We start from the raw sequence: 17,471 nt of genomic DNA on the forward strand, positions 1-17,471 counted from the left end.
CAGTCTTTTGTTGCTCTTTCTCGAGTTCGGGTCGTTTCTTTGTGTGGATTTTTCCTCGCGTACGCGGCTCAAACGTAAATATTTTTCTTTTTTATGTGTGCTGAACAGTGAATGGTGGCAAAGCAGCCTCTGCTAACTTTTCTGTCGTTGTGTCACTCGCCATGTTCATGTCTAATCATTAGAGTAGAGTGCTGAACAGTGAAAAAGTGCTCGTGGAATCGCCATTAGAGATACTGAAAATTTTCGTGAAGAAAGCTAATGGAAGTGTGAAATCATCGAGTTCCAACCATGACGATCAAACCGTTGGTGAATCAAAAGAGTTCGGAAGAAAGCCAGGAGGGCACTTCTCAGAATCTGGTCAACAACGGAACAGTGGGTCGTAACACACATAGGAATGCTGTCCTGAATCAGCTGTCGACGTCAGAAAGTCAAGTAAGGCTGCACCATAAAATTGATATCCGAAATTGTGATTAAGAAATCGTAATCGTGTAATTTCAGCCACTCCCAAGGGAAAAACGAGTTCATACTCCGCACAATTTCGATAATGAAAATGTTCGCCATAGGAGGAGCCCCCACAAAAAGTAAGTGACTACATTATATGTTCGTGTTTTCATGGTACTTCCTCTGTGCTTTTTGTTGTACGAGAAGATGATCCAAAAATACTCGTAAAAGTGTTATTTATAGACCCCGTAGCGGTCCCGAAGCTATGTTCTGGATTTGGATGGACAATATTTTACAAATGTATTTGTTCGCTTAAAAATTATAAGATTTTCCGTAAAAATCCTCGGTGTTTAGGAATGAGGAAGAAAGATTCATACGAATCGCCATCTTATTCATCCTCTCTCGTCGTTTGCTACGGAAACAGTATAGGTACTGGGCGCTCACTACTCACCACCGTCAACCGTAGTTGCTAGCTGGCTGGCATTGATTTTTTTTTATTCCTTTTGGGGGTTCTTCTGTAATGAGAATTTTATTCCACGCTTTGCACTTGCTCCAGTGACGATCCATCCTCGTGATGACTTTAGGTATGATGTTTGAAGCTGCAGCTGGAACCTGTTCCTGTAGCATTACACCCGAGGTTGTTTTTGTTTCTGTGATTGTTGTTGTGTTTGTTGTTGTTGTTGTTGTTATTGGTGTTTTATGCGAATGCAACATGGTGTTGTCGATTATTAAATTTATTAACTTTTTGAAATACACGTGAATAGTTCCCTTTAAACGTATTCATAATTAGGGAGTATCCATTTAATATGTCACGCTATGTTGAATAAAAATCAACACCACCCCCATACCCCCCCCCCCTCCCTCTTTTTTCGACACGTTTTCTACATTGTTTGTCACAAATTTCTAAACCACAATCTCCTGACGTACTTAATGGATAAGACCTTAAAGGCACCTTAAAACAGTATGGACCCCGACGTATAGTGTATCTTCATGCAATAATTTTATATATTATATCACAGGAAACTTTCATTCATACTCATAAAAAATCTTTGTTATTTTTTGTCTATTATCGCCCAAATGGAACTTTGCACTTGCCCTCAACTTTTCCCGCCTGTAAGTGAGGTCGGGGTATGACGGCCACCCTATTTAGGCTACAATTAAACAATATCTATAAAAATAAACTTGCAGCAATACCTATATTAAGTCAAGCCAGTTTCAATGTTGAGTGTTTTCCATAATTGCGGGAAAAAGTTGGAATTCCAATACAACATCAATGATCCCCAAGTCGACAAGATTTTCTACATTTTATATTACTTTTGTAAATTTCATGAATCAACTTATTATGCATTGTTTTTTTTTCTTACAAAGAAGGGTATACATACCGCTTGGAAAACTAACTTTCGATCCGACGCCGAGTTTCACATACGAATCGACTCAGTTCGACGAAATCAGAAAATGTCTGTGTGATCGTGTGTAATAAAATATGGGGCTCATGTTTCGAAGCAACCACTGAACCATGTGCCACATAAAATGACATCAGAATTCAAAAACCAGTTCAATGGTAGTCTTTTGGAGTGTCCAGGGCCACATCCGGCCATGTTCCGGGTACCCCCGGGAAAGCATAGGAGAATTGGGTTCTTTAATTTTGTAAAATGTATCGTTTTTTGCATATCATCTGAAAGAGCTTCGTTTTCTGAAAACAGCGATATTTTTTTTCGAACCCACACACTTTCATCTCGATTTTTAAATCAAGATTTAAAGCAAAATAATAACTTCACTATTTGACACTAAACTAACAAACTGACAGCTCGCTCCCTTACAAAGTGAAACCGAGGGGCGATAATAAGGTGATTTTTGCAAATGTAATCGTATTTATTTAAAATAGTTCCAGTGTACCAAAATTGATGAAATTTCGGGTTTGAATTCCATTTTTAATGCAGATTACGAATATGCATTTACCTCAATACCCTTAAAGAAATCAATTCATCAATCACATTTATTTATTTATTTATTTATTTATTTATTTATTTATTTATTTCATCAACCGATGTAGACTAGTACAAATACATATACAAATTTGTTTTTCTTAAGAATATTAAAAAATATATTGTCAGCTATTATATTTTTACTTCCTACGAGTTATGATTCCGTATGGAGTTAAAATATTGTTTTAGTTTATGCCGAGACATTGAAAAGTCAATGGTTTCGCAGTATTGATTGTAAGACGCCATCATGCGATTTAATGGCCCAAATTTTGCATAATTTGTGCGATGATGGGTTACAGTCACTTGAACTTAAACAATTTTAAAAATATATGTACATCAGTGACTCAAAAAAAAAATAATACAGTTTTGTGGAAATTCTTTCAAAACACTTTTTTTTGTAAACGCATATTAAAGATCTTTAATTTTCCTACCGATGAGCAAAACTTTCAAAAAAATAGGTTCATTGTAGATCAATAAATAGTAGTTATTTGGAATAAAGGAATTTTGATTAAATAAATCAAACTTCATATTAAATATACAAATTAATCCTTAATATTTGCTGGCTTGATAAACTGTCGGCTTAACTAGGCTAGTAGATGCTCTAAGCTACCTACAGCTCTTTTAGCTTTAGAGTTTTTAGAGTTGTATAATATTCTTAATGGATTATTTGCCCTAAAGTTTAATTTTTTAATTTGTTTATTTCTGAGGATTCGCAGCAATATTTCAAATCAGTTTCCCAGTATGTATCCGTATCGAATTTGTATCTTTTGAACAAGGCATAGAATTCACTATACTACCCATAATCGCATATCTGTCCCATCTTTGCTTGATTTCCTATCCATATAGGACTGATATGCGATTATGGGCAGTATACTGTGTGGAAATAACGAAGTGGTTGTAATTGAAGCGAACTATTTAGGTTAAATGTACTTACAGCTTTATGCAAAAATAGTCCTATAGCGTTACACCTAAAGATGATTTTTTTAAATGTTTATTAAAAAATTTTGCAACAAATCACTTTTGTAGCCGTTGCTGGAACTAGCTGTGACCACCAGGTTCAACACTGGTGATCTCTGCAACATCCCGCTCCTTGCGAACACGTTCGTTCCTCCGTTTTCACTGTCTGGCGTCTTGCCGTCGTCCTTCATATTTTTTTCTTCTTCTTCGTTTTTGTTTTTTCTCCGTTTTTCTTCAATCTGTTCTCCGGGCCGCTATCTATACCATTGGTATATCGTAATCCCATGCCGCTATATCGTAATCCCATGGTTATGTTGGCAAACAGGGAGGCCATGCTAGGGTTGACACGGTCCTTCATGTTCAGAGCCAGATCGGCGTAAGTCAGGAATGATACATCTGAGCCTACTACTCACCAACCACCAATTAGTGACGAGTTTTGTACGTATCCGGAGGCCTGCCAAGGTTTTACCGGGACAAGGGCAGCCGAACCATTAGCCCACCCACTCGCCATTTCAAGAAGAAGAAGTGTCACCCTTCTTTACTCAGGGAACAGAATAGCACGACTGTCAGCCCTGTAGCGTGGTATCCAATCCATTGTGCCGTGTCGTTTCCATTATTCCATGCCGTGTTCAGTATGCCGTAATTAGGATCTAACTAGCATCGATCCCAATGTGCTGGTTGGCACTCCTGCGGGTTTACGAAGCATTTCCTCTATCGCCGTACTATGGTTACCGCGCCAGTGTTCGCGTCGCACCCCCTCACTTTGCTATTGTCAGAAGGACAACATTACCCAGGCTATATTAAGTCAAGCCAGTTTCAATGTTGAGTGTTTTCCATAATTGCGGGAAAAAGTTGGAATTCCAATACAACATCAATGATCCCCAAGTCGACAAGATTTTCTACATTTTATATTACTTTTGTAAATTTCATGAATCAACTTATTATGCATTGTTTTTTTTTCTTACAAAGAAGGGTATACATACCGCTTGGAAAACTAACTTTCGATCCGACGCCGAGTTTCACATACGAATCGACTCAGTTCGACGAAATCAGAAAATGTCTGTGTGATCGTGTGTAATAAAATATGGGGCTCATGTTTCGAAGCAACCACTGAACCATGTGCCACATAAAATGACATCAGAATTCAAAAACCAGTTCAATGGTAGTCTTTTGGAGTGTCCAGGGCCACATCCGGCCATGTTCCGGGTACCCCCGGGAAAGCATAGGAGAATTGGGTTCTTTAATTTTGTAAAATGTATCGTTTTTTGCATATCATCTGAAAGAGCTTCGTTTTCTGAAAACAGCGATATTTTTTTTCGAACCCACACACTTTCATCTCGATTTTTAAATCAAGATTTAAAGCAAAATAATAACTTCACTATTTGACACTAAACTAACAAACTGACAGCTCGCTCCCTTACAAAGTGAAACCGAGGGGCGATAATAAGGTGATTTTTGCAAATGTAATCGTATTTATTTAAAATAGTTCCAGTGTACCAAAATTGATGAAATTTCGGGTTTGAATTCCATTTTTAATGCAGATTACGAATATGCATTTACCTCAATACCCTTAAAGAAATCAATTCATCAATCACATTTATTTATTTATTTATTTATTTATTTATTTATTTATTTATTTCATCAACCGATGTAGACTAGTACAAATACATATACAAATTTGTTTTTCTTAAGAATATTAAAAAATATATTGTCAGCTATTATATTTTTACTTCCTACGAGTTATGATTCCGTATGGAGTTAAAATATTGTTTTAGTTTATGCCGAGACATTGAAAAGTCAATGGTTTCGCAGTATTGATTGTAAGACGCCATCATGCGATTTAATGGCCCAAATTTTGCATAATTTGTGCGATGATGGGTTACAGTCACTTGAACTTAAACAATTTTAAAAATATATGTACATCAGTGACTCAAAAAAAAAATAATACAGTTTTGTGGAAATTCTTTCAAAACACTTTTTTTTGTAAACGCATATTAAAGATCTTTAATTTTCCTACCGATGAGCAAAACTTTCAAAAAAATAGGTTCATTGTAGATCAATAAATAGTAGTTATTTGGAATAAAGGAATTTTGATTAAATAAATCAAACTTCATATTAAATATACAAATTAATCCTTAATATTTGCTGGCTTGATAAACTGTCGGCTTAACTAGGCTAGTAGATGCTCTAAGCTACCTACAGCTCTTTTAGCTTTAGAGTTTTTAGAGTTGTATAATATTCTTAATGGATTATTTGCCCTAAAGTTTAATTTTTTAATTTGTTTATTTCTGAGGATTCGCAGCAATATTTCAAATCAGTTTCCCAGTATGTATCCGTATCGAATTTGTATCTTTTGAACAAGGCATAGAATTCACTATACTACCCATAATCGCATATCTGTCCCATCTTTGCTTGATTTCCTATCCATATAGGACTGATATGCGATTATGGGCAGTATACTGTGTGGAAATAACGAAGTGGTTGTAATTGAAGCGAACTATTTAGGTTAAATGTACTTACAGCTTTATGCAAAAATAGTCCTATAGCGTTACACCTAAAGATGATTTTTTTAAATGTTTATTAAAAAATTTTGCAACAAATCACTTTTGTAGCCGTTGCTGGAACTAGCTGTGACCACCAGGTTCAACACTGGTGATCTCTGCAACATCCCGCTCCTTGCGAACACGTTCGTTCCTCCGTTTTCACTGTCTGGCGTCTTGCCGTCGTCCTTCATATTTTTTTCTTCTTCTTCGTTTTTGTTTTTTCTCCGTTTTTCTTCAATCTGTTCTCCGGGCCGCTATCTATACCATTGGTATATCGTAATCCCATGCCGCTATATCGTAATCCCATGGTTATGTTGGCAAACAGGGAGGCCATGCTAGGGTTGACACGGTCCTTCATGTTCAGAGCCAGATCGGCGTAAGTCAGGAATGATACATCTGAGCCTACTACTCACCAACCACCAATTAGTGACGAGTTTTGTACGTATCCGGAGGCCTGCCAAGGTTTTACCGGGACAAGGGCAGCCGAACCATTAGCCCACCCACTCGCCATTTCAAGAAGAAGAAGTGTCACCCTTCTTTACTCAGGGAACAGAATAGCACGACTGTCAGCCCTGTAGCGTGGTATCCAATCCATTGTGCCGTGTCGTTTCCATTATTCCATGCCGTGTTCAGTATGCCGTAATTAGGATCTAACTAGCATCGATCCCAATGTGCTGGTTGGCACTCCTGCGGGTTTACGAAGCATTTCCTCTATCGCCGTACTATGGTTACCGCGCCAGTGTTCGCGTCGCACCCCCTCACTTTGCTATTGTCAGAAGGACAACATTACCCAGGCTATATTAAGTCAAGCCAGTTTCAATGTTGAGTGTTTTCCATAATTGCGGGAAAAAGTTGGAATTCCAATACAACATCAATGATCCCCAAGTCGACAAGATTTTCTACATTTTATATTACTTTTGTAAATTTCATGAATCAACTTATTATGCATTGTTTTTTTTTCTTACAAAGAAGGGTATACATACCGCTTGGAAAACTAACTTTCGATCCGACGCCGAGTTTCACATACGAATCGACTCAGTTCGACGAAATCAGAAAATGTCTGTGTGATCGTGTGTAATAAAATATGGGGCTCATGTTTCGAAGCAACCACTGAACCATGTGCCACATAAAATGACATCAGAATTCAAAAACCAGTTCAATGGTAGTCTTTTGGAGTGTCCAGGGCCACATCCGGCCATGTTCCGGGTACCCCCGGGAAAGCATAGGAGAATTGGGTTCTTTAATTTTGTAAAATGTATCGTTTTTTGCATATCATCTGAAAGAGCTTCGTTTTCTGAAAACAGCGATATTTTTTTTCGAACCCACACACTTTCATCTCGATTTTTAAATCAAGATTTAAAGCAAAATAATAACTTCACTATTTGACACTAAACTAACAAACTGACAGCTCGCTCCCTTACAAAGTGAAACCGAGGGGCGATAATAAGGTGATTTTTGCAAATGTAATCGTATTTATTTAAAATAGTTCCAGTGTACCAAAATTGATGAAATTTCGGGTTTGAATTCCATTTTTAATGCAGATTACGAATATGCATTTACCTCAATACCCTTAAAGAAATCAATTCATCAATCACATTTATTTATTTATTTATTTATTTATTTATTTATTTATTTATTTCATCAACCGATGTAGACTAGTACAAATACATATACAAATTTGTTTTTCTTAAGAATATTAAAAAATATATTGTCAGCTATTATATTTTTACTTCCTACGAGTTATGATTCCGTATGGAGTTAAAATATTGTTTTAGTTTATGCCGAGACATTGAAAAGTCAATGGTTTCGCAGTATTGATTGTAAGACGCCATCATGCGATTTAATGGCCCAAATTTTGCATAATTTGTGCGATGATGGGTTACAGTCACTTGAACTTAAACAATTTTAAAAATATATGTACATCAGTGACTCAAAAAAAAAATAATACAGTTTTGTGGAAATTCTTTCAAAACACTTTTTTTTGTAAACGCATATTAAAGATCTTTAATTTTCCTACCGATGAGCAAAACTTTCAAAAAAATAGGTTCATTGTAGATCAATAAATAGTAGTTATTTGGAATAAAGGAATTTTGATTAAATAAATCAAACTTCATATTAAATATACAAATTAATCCTTAATATTTGCTGGCTTGATAAACTGTCGGCTTAACTAGGCTAGTAGATGCTCTAAGCTACCTACAGCTCTTTTAGCTTTAGAGTTTTTAGAGTTGTATAATATTCTTAATGGATTATTTGCCCTAAAGTTTAATTTTTTAATTTGTTTATTTCTGAGGATTCGCAGCAATATTTCAAATCAGTTTCCCAGTATGTATCCGTATCGAATTTGTATCTTTTGAACAAGGCATAGAATTCACTATACTACCCATAATCGCATATCTGTCCCATCTTTGCTTGATTTCCTATCCATATAGGACTGATATGCGATTATGGGCAGTATACTGTGTGGAAATAACGAAGTGGTTGTAATTGAAGCGAACTATTTAGGTTAAATGTACTTACAGCTTTATGCAAAAATAGTCCTATAGCGTTACACCTAAAGATGATTTTTTTAAATGTTTATTAAAAAATTTTGCAACAAATCACTTTTGTAGCCGTTGCTGGAACTAGCTGTGACCACCAGGTTCAACACTGGTGATCTCTGCAACATCCCGCTCCTTGCGAACACGTTCGTTCCTCCGTTTTCACTGTCTGGCGTCTTGCCGTCGTCCTTCATATTTTTTTCTTCTTCTTCGTTTTTGTTTTTTCTCCGTTTTTCTTCAATCTGTTCTCCGGGCCGCTATCTATACCATTGGTATATCGTAATCCCATGCCGCTATATCGTAATCCCATGGTTATGTTGGCAAACAGGGAGGCCATGCTAGGGTTGACACGGTCCTTCATGTTCAGAGCCAGATCGGCGTAAGTCAGGAATGATACATCTGAGCCTACTACTCACCAACCACCAATTAGTGACGAGTTTTGTACGTATCCGGAGGCCTGCCAAGGTTTTACCGGGACAAGGGCAGCCGAACCATTAGCCCACCCACTCGCCATTTCAAGAAGAAGAAGTGTCACCCTTCTTTACTCAGGGAACAGAATAGCACGACTGTCAGCCCTGTAGCGTGGTATCCAATCCATTGTGCCGTGTCGTTTCCATTATTCCATGCCGTGTTCAGTATGCCGTAATTAGGATCTAACTAGCATCGATCCCAATGTGCTGGTTGGCACTCCTGCGGGTTTACGAAGCATTTCCTCTATCGCCGTACTATGGTTACCGCGCCAGTGTTCGCGTCGCACCCCCTCACTTTGCTATTGTCAGAAGGACAACATTACCCAGGCTATATTAAGTCAAGCCAGTTTCAATGTTGAGTGTTTTCCATAATTGCGGGAAAAAGTTGGAATTCCAATACAACATCAATGATCCCCAAGTCGACAAGATTTTCTACATTTTATATTACTTTTGTAAATTTCATGAATCAACTTATTATGCATTGTTTTTTTTTCTTACAAAGAAGGGTATACATACCGCTTGGAAAACTAACTTTCGATCCGACGCCGAGTTTCACATACGAATCGACTCAGTTCGACGAAATCAGAAAATGTCTGTGTGATCGTGTGTAATAAAATATGGGGCTCATGTTTCGAAGCAACCACTGAACCATGTGCCACATAAAATGACATCAGAATTCAAAAACCAGTTCAATGGTAGTCTTTTGGAGTGTCCAGGGCCACATCCGGCCATGTTCCGGGTACCCCCGGGAAAGCATAGGAGAATTGGGTTCTTTAATTTTGTAAAATGTATCGTTTTTTGCATATCATCTGAAAGAGCTTCGTTTTCTGAAAACAGCGATATTTTTTTTCGAACCCACACACTTTCATCTCGATTTTTAAATCAAGATTTAAAGCAAAATAATAACTTCACTATTTGACACTAAACTAACAAACTGACAGCTCGCTCCCTTACAAAGTGAAACCGAGGGGCGATAATAAGGTGATTTTTGCAAATGTAATCGTATTTATTTAAAATAGTTCCAGTGTACCAAAATTGATGAAATTTCGGGTTTGAATTCCATTTTTAATGCAGATTACGAATATGCATTTACCTCAATACCCTTAAAGAAATCAATTCATCAATCACATTTATTTATTTATTTATTTATTTATTTATTTATTTATTTATTTCATCAACCGATGTAGACTAGTACAAATACATATACAAATTTGTTTTTCTTAAGAATATTAAAAAATATATTGTCAGCTATTATATTTTTACTTCCTACGAGTTATGATTCCGTATGGAGTTAAAATATTGTTTTAGTTTATGCCGAGACATTGAAAAGTCAATGGTTTCGCAGTATTGATTGTAAGACGCCATCATGCGATTTAATGGCCCAAATTTTGCATAATTTGTGCGATGATGGGTTACAGTCACTTGAACTTAAACAATTTTAAAAATATATGTACATCAGTGACTCAAAAAAAAAATAATACAGTTTTGTGGAAATTCTTTCAAAACACTTTTTTTTGTAAACGCATATTAAAGATCTTTAATTTTCCTACCGATGAGCAAAACTTTCAAAAAAATAGGTTCATTGTAGATCAATAAATAGTAGTTATTTGGAATAAAGGAATTTTGATTAAATAAATCAAACTTCATATTAAATATACAAATTAATCCTTAATATTTGCTGGCTTGATAAACTGTCGGCTTAACTAGGCTAGTAGATGCTCTAAGCTACCTACAGCTCTTTTAGCTTTAGAGTTTTTAGAGTTGTATAATATTCTTAATGGATTATTTGCCCTAAAGTTTAATTTTTTAATTTGTTTATTTCTGAGGATTCGCAGCAATATTTCAAATCAGTTTCCCAGTATGTATCCGTATCGAATTTGTATCTTTTGAACAAGGCATAGAATTCACTATACTACCCATAATCGCATATCTGTCCCATCTTTGCTTGATTTCCTATCCATATAGGACTGATATGCGATTATGGGCAGTATACTGTGTGGAAATAACGAAGTGGTTGTAATTGAAGCGAACTATTTAGGTTAAATGTACTTACAGCTTTATGCAAAAATAGTCCTATAGCGTTACACCTAAAGATGATTTTTTTAAATGTTTATTAAAAAATTTTGCAACAAATCACTTTTGTAGCCGTTGCTGGAACTAGCTGTGACCACCAGGTTCAACACTGGTGATCTCTGCAACATCCCGCTCCTTGCGAACACGTTCGTTCCTCCGTTTTCACTGTCTGGCGTCTTGCCGTCGTCCTTCATATTTTTTTCTTCTTCTTCGTTTTTGTTTTTTCTCCGTTTTTCTTCAATCTGTTCTCCGGGCCGCTATCTATACCATTGGTATATCGTAATCCCATGCCGCTATATCGTAATCCCATGGTTATGTTGGCAAACAGGGAGGCCATGCTAGGGTTGACACGGTCCTTCATGTTCAGAGCCAGATCGGCGTAAGTCAGGAATGATACATCTGAGCCTACTACTCACCAACCACCAATTAGTGACGAGTTTTGTACGTATCCGGAGGCCTGCCAAGGTTTTACCGGGACAAGGGCAGCCGAACCATTAGCCCACCCACTCGCCATTTCAAGAAGAAGAAGTGTCACCCTTCTTTACTCAGGGAACAGAATAGCACGACTGTCAGCCCTGTAGCGTGGTATCCAATCCATTGTGCCGTGTCGTTTCCATTATTCCATGCCGTGTTCAGTATGCCGTAATTAGGATCTAACTAGCATCGATCCCAATGTGCTGGTTGGCACTCCTGCGGGTTTACGAAGCATTTCCTCTATCGCCGTACTATGGTTACCGCGCCAGTGTTCGCGTCGCACCCCCTCACTTTGCTATTGTCAGAAGGACAACATTACCCAGGCTACACCACGGGAAGGTATGAGGTAGGAACTCGTGAGAACCAGAGTTTGGTAAAACGCTCTTTCCAGGTTCTCAACTCATCATTTGTAGCCCTATATTATGGAAGAAGTGTGTTCTCAATTATCCTTGTAGTGACAATTGAAAACATATTTAGTCCGGTAGTTAGAATGTGATAGCACTACTGCAGATCCAACAAACCCATTTCAGAATGCATAGTAATTCACATCCATTCAGAGGTCACTTTCACATACAATAAGGCCCGCATGTATGCATCACCGTTATCAAATGGATATTGGTATTACATACACACCGAAAAAAGTTTTCCTATAGTTTCCATTGGGAACGCACATGATATTTTTCCGATAACAAAATTAATGATTTTTATCTGAAATTCACATAACATTCATATGATCACATGAATTCTATGTGATAAATCACATAAATTTCATTGGACACATAAGGTCATGTGATCTTGTAGTGCGATTCCCAATTATGAGATCACATGAAAGTTATGTGAAATTCTAATGGATATTTTCCATTCGAAATGTGATTTATTTTTTAAGTGTACACTTCCAGGTTCGAAAATATTCTCTTCAAACCTGACACGTATTTAGTTTTACTTTGATATTTAATTTGTAAAGAACAATTGGACAGCTCTCACCATATTTTGCTCTTCTCCCATGTTATTTCTGATGATTTCCACGACGTTTCGACGTAAATCCATTATCTATGATGATATTGAGTTCCTAGTTGCGTCTTGTATAAAACCTGTAACACAAGCGCGAAAAATAGACAGTGCCCCGGAGTGATATTTTCTTAACGCGCATCACTCCATTGTCGTATCGCATGTGCTCCATTTTGCTGTTCTCCTTTCATTTTTATCTTGTAGACTCCATTGTGCAACGGGCTTAAAATGTTGGTATAGGTATTTAATTTTTTATATAGAAAAGTAAAAGCCTCATCATATTTTCATAAGGCATATGTTTCAATTGCATTACTTTCGATAATTATAACAAGTATAATTTGTATCTTTCTTTCAGCCTTGGCCGCGCAAAACGAGATCATCATCATAAGAGAGAGAATCGCGAGCGGGACAAAAATACTTCGCCAAGTTATCCAGCTGTTCTACCATCAGTGAGCAATAAGAAGCAAACGGCACCGCCATGTTCCAGTCCGTTGGGAAATGCCGGTGGCCGGTCTCCAATGAGTACAATTCCATCAAGTAGCAATTTAAATGTGGCTACCGGAAGCAGTAGTAGCAACAACTCTAACAACTTGAAGGCAAAAGTTGAGGATACCCTGTCCGGTTATAACAGTGGAGATGAACACGTCGGACAAAAAGATGCACAGCTCAGTCCCGATGAATGGCAGAAACGGGACGATGCTTTCATCAAAATTATGTCGGACCGTGGATTTGTTATCAAAGACATGGTAGAGGATGGTGCATGCCTTTTCAGAGCTATTTCAATGCAAATTTTTGGTGACCAGGACATGCACGAAATGATAAGGCAACAAACAATGGATTATATAGTAAGTATTGTTTTTTTTTTATAGAAATTGAAATTGGATTAACTAATGTGATGAATATTTTGACAGTACCAAAACCGTGAATATTTCGCACAATTCGTGACGGAAGACATCAATACTTATGTTGCTAGAAAGAGGGCAAACCATGTCCATGGAAACCACATAGAGATCCAAGCAATGTCAGAAATGTACAACCGTTCAGTAGAATTGTATTGTTATCAGCTAGGTATGTAATTCCCGTTGTATTTTGAGTCGTATTTATTTACTAATTTTCATCTTACAGAACCAATCAACATTTTCAATTCTGAACAACTACAAAATGGAAATGAGCCACTGCGATTGTCTTACCAGCGATGTTCGCACTATAATGCAATATTAGATCCGTACAAGGCATCGGTCGGTGTCGGTTTAGGCTTAGCTGGCTACAGACCGGACGAGCTAGATATCAAGCAAGTGTCTGATGCTGTCAGAATGAGCGAAGAGTTGGAGATCGAACAAACTATGTTTGAAGATAAATTGAAAACCACTGATTGGGAAGCAACCAATGAAGCAATCGAAGAACAGATAGCAAGAGAATCATACTTGCAGTGGTGTCGTGATAATATGCGTAAGAACTCCGGAAAGAATAGCAAAAGCACCAGTACCATCACCTCTAGTGATCTCGGTGGTGGCGGCGCTAGTGGTTGCTGCAGTACGTCGGTTAGCCCAGAGAAATCGCTGAAGCAAAATTTAGAGGCTGCTACATCTTACTCAGAGACGCTGTTGTGTGAATTCCGAAAATCATCGTCTCCGTCGCCATCGAATCATTCCTTCAACCAAGGAAGTTGTTCGTCGAGTTCGAAAAATAGCTCCTTCGAACTTGATTGTTCACTACCGGAAACCTCTTGTTCGGTTCAATATTACTTTAACAACAGTAATAGAAGAAAGAAACGGAATCTGAGTTCTCCGTAAGTAATATAAGTTATTTCTGGATTAGTGGATTGTATTGCAATCGATTCTCTCAGTCGATTTTTCTCTCTGTAAACACATCTTCGGATGTTTTGTCAAACAGTACGATGAAAGAAGTTAATATTTCGCGAATTTCACGCCAACTCAATCAGTGGTTGGCAGCAGCACCCATATCAGATATCAAGTTTCAATGAAACTGTTTTTGTATAAAGACTACTTAAGCAACTTTGCATATGTACTTAACAAATCTAGACTACCATTTGAAATTTGGTCAAAAAGTGCAGCATTAAAACATTATTTTCGACAATTTTGATTTTTCGAGCCAATCTACTAATTACCTACAAGTCGTCCATACGCAAGATGGGCACTTGTATAGGAAAAAAAAAAATGGTTTAACATTAACTTTTCCCGTTTGCTCTAAAAAAATCATTCATACTAGGTGACCATTTACAAAAATCTGTTTTTTTTTTTTAATATTTTTTATAAAAAATATAATTTACAAAATCTACAACAATTTGGTCGAAAAAAAATTGTAGAAAAATATTTAAAATCTAAAAAAAAATTTCCCGAAAATATAAAATATCTTTTTGATATTTTTTTTGAAAGATTATACATTATTCTTCTCTTTCGCCAAATTTGTGTAGGAATTATAATTATTCTATTCAGTTATATCTTTTTGTTAAAAAAAGACAAAAAGTTTAGCCCTTTTCAAATGGTAGTCTAGATTTTTTTTAAGGAAAATAAGTATTGCCCATCCAGAGAAAAAAATAGCATTGCATTTGACAACCGCAGCATGCTTTTAAAGCTGCGATTGTCAAATGCTATGCTAATTTTTCATTGGTTTGCCAATATGTAAAGATGCTCAAGTTTGAAAGTAGATCTAAGAGTCTTAGAAGTAGACGGAGTCTTTACACCAACAAAGTTTCATTGGAATTTCAGAGGGGTGCTGTCAATCCCATATAAGCTTTGGGTTAAAATTCGTCATCTGGTGTTTAGTACGACAAATACTGTAACTGCAGGAAAGAGTTTTGAAAATCGATAAATGGAATCGATTGAACCTTTTGCATTCTTCAGCTTTAAGTTATGCCTAAATTGTATGGTGTCGCAGCTTTTGTTTTATTCTCGGTTACTAACATTAACTTACGTTTAGGATAAATATACACTTTAGGGTGGGTCAACTTAATTATCCCCTGCTCCCCACTGCTCGTTCGATCGATATTTTTATGAACGAATTTGTTTATGATCTGGATTTGTGAGAACTTGAAAGATCAAAATAACCTTGGACTTAGATTGGAAAAAAATAACTGTACCGAAGTTCGCAAAAAGTTATTATTCATTTAGCCTAGTACTTCGCGCATACCTACAGGCGCATATATGAGCTTTTAGGCATGTGATTGATTGGTTTTTTTTTTATTTATGAGATTTTCAGTCGTAGCTAATGTGTAGCAATAAGCTAATATGCGATAAGCAAAAGCATGAAATGCAAATTAGAAGAAGAAGTCAATACAGGTCGAAGGAACGGTGGCGAGCAGAGGGCTGTTATCCGCCACACAATCTTGACCCACCCTAATACACATGTATTACTATTAGCTATCGATCAGGTCATTTATAGTGATGTTTGTTTCTTTTTTTTAATATAAAACAAATATGTATCGTAGAGGAAATGGCTCTAATGTTGGCCTATGGATCTAAGATTGGGCCGATCGCAAAAAATCCGCTATTTATCACTTTTATCTAGATGAACGCGTCATTGGGACGGTACTAATGGATATTTTTAGTCGCTATTGAAAAATTAGTCGATTGCTGAATTTATGTATAGGCCCAAATTAGGGGCATTTAGGCCGACATTACATCCATTTTCCCTATATACGTAGATTTGTTGGAATAAAATTCAGAATATTTGTTAATCGGTCGGTTATTTTAAAATGTGTTTTAAAACTATCCAGTAAATGAACCAGTATTGGCTAGTATTGTCAGCATTACTTAATGTTGTTGTAGTCTTACCATTGTTACTTGTTTTTACTTGCTACAGAGTGGAAAAACCCAGCACAGAAGTACTACCAAAAAAACCTAAAATAGTCTCCAGCCCTACGGGTGAACATGAAACGGACAGTGGCGCGAGTACATCGGGAACTGCGAAAAACGAAAACCGACCGCGAGATGAACCCGTTTCCGAATTTTATCAATCATTACTGGAATCATCGTACACCGACGATGGTAGTGAGTGTCCTCTAACTTGCACTGACACTGGAAAAAAGTTAATGCTGAATTATCTCATCTTTCGTAGGTTTTGCACAACTAAGTGAGCGGGAAATGGTACAGAAGGCGCTTGCCGAATCGGCGATGGATTTTGTGAAACGAAGTGATCAAACAAACGGCTCTCAAGAGGATAAATATGGTACAACTGATGAAGAATACGATTCGCCTTCACCGTAGATGGGCATGCTGCTGTAGGATTACTAGAAATGCGAGTTAGGGTTTTTCTATTTTCGGAAATAATTAATCTCCGTGCGTTGGCAATAAATTGGATAATTGCCCCATATAAGTATAGAGCATAAAACTACACTTTAGCTAACAATGAAGAGTACAGAGAATAGAAGTAAGAGAAGTTTCTTTTATTCGTATTTTCCCGCATTACCTTCATTACATTCAACAAATGCTTTAATTTTTTTTTGCGAATTTTGTTAACGTTCAACTTACGATAATTGCTTCAAATATTATTCTTTTAAATTTGATTACCTTTGATAATTTAATGATTAATTTACTACAAAACATTGGTTATACTGCGAAAGTAATGAACGTTAATAATCCATAAAATAATATAAAATACACCCAAATACAGTGTAAGCGCTTTATTGATGGCGTGAATACTTTGAATTTGAAGAATAAATATATGTCAAACAGTAGTGTAGGTATTGCTAGTAGTATCGGATAAAATCCATTGTGCAGTGAAATATCACAACATAGGGACCATAGGGTGTTACGTAATTTTGTTTAGCTACCCTTTCGCTGTCGACTGTTGTCGCAGATGGCAGGCAGTAACAATTGTACCAGGCAAATGTTCCTAACAATATTTTGAAACGATCTACGCAAGTCAAATATGACCTTTCATACTACATACTTGTGTAATTGAACTTAGAAAATGGTTTTCAGAAAATTTAAACAATAAACGAGGGTCACGCAATATCCA

General features: G+C 36.7%; 1 protein-coding gene across 2 annotated transcripts; it reads left to right on the forward strand.

Moving 5' to 3' along the window:
* Nucleotides 1–17,471, forward strand: Duba (Deubiquitinating enzyme A). Of its 2 annotated transcripts, none has more exons than XM_065228784.1 (7): nt 1–432; nt 499–581; nt 12,847–13,336; nt 13,403–13,559; nt 13,617–14,280; nt 16,314–16,498; nt 16,569–17,471. In XM_065228784.1, exons 1-7 carry the CDS (start codon nt 289–291, stop codon nt 16,715–16,717), a joined length of 1,872 nt encoding a protein of 623 aa, XP_065084856.1. In that variant the 5' UTR covers nt 1–288; the 3' UTR covers nt 16,718–17,471. The 2 variants fall into 2 exon arrangements, with proteins under 2 accessions (XP_065084856.1, XP_065084855.1); XM_065228783.1 differs by having other exon boundaries at nt 16,314–16,501; nt 16,569–17,466.

Source organism: Ochlerotatus camptorhynchus, unplaced genomic scaffold (assembly GCF_037179485.1).
Source record: "Ochlerotatus camptorhynchus isolate MF236.1 unplaced genomic scaffold, CSIRO-AGI_Acam_v1.1 ptg000303l, whole genome shotgun sequence".
In the NCBI taxonomy this organism is placed as follows: domain Eukaryota; kingdom Metazoa; phylum Arthropoda; class Insecta; order Diptera; family Culicidae; genus Ochlerotatus; species Ochlerotatus camptorhynchus.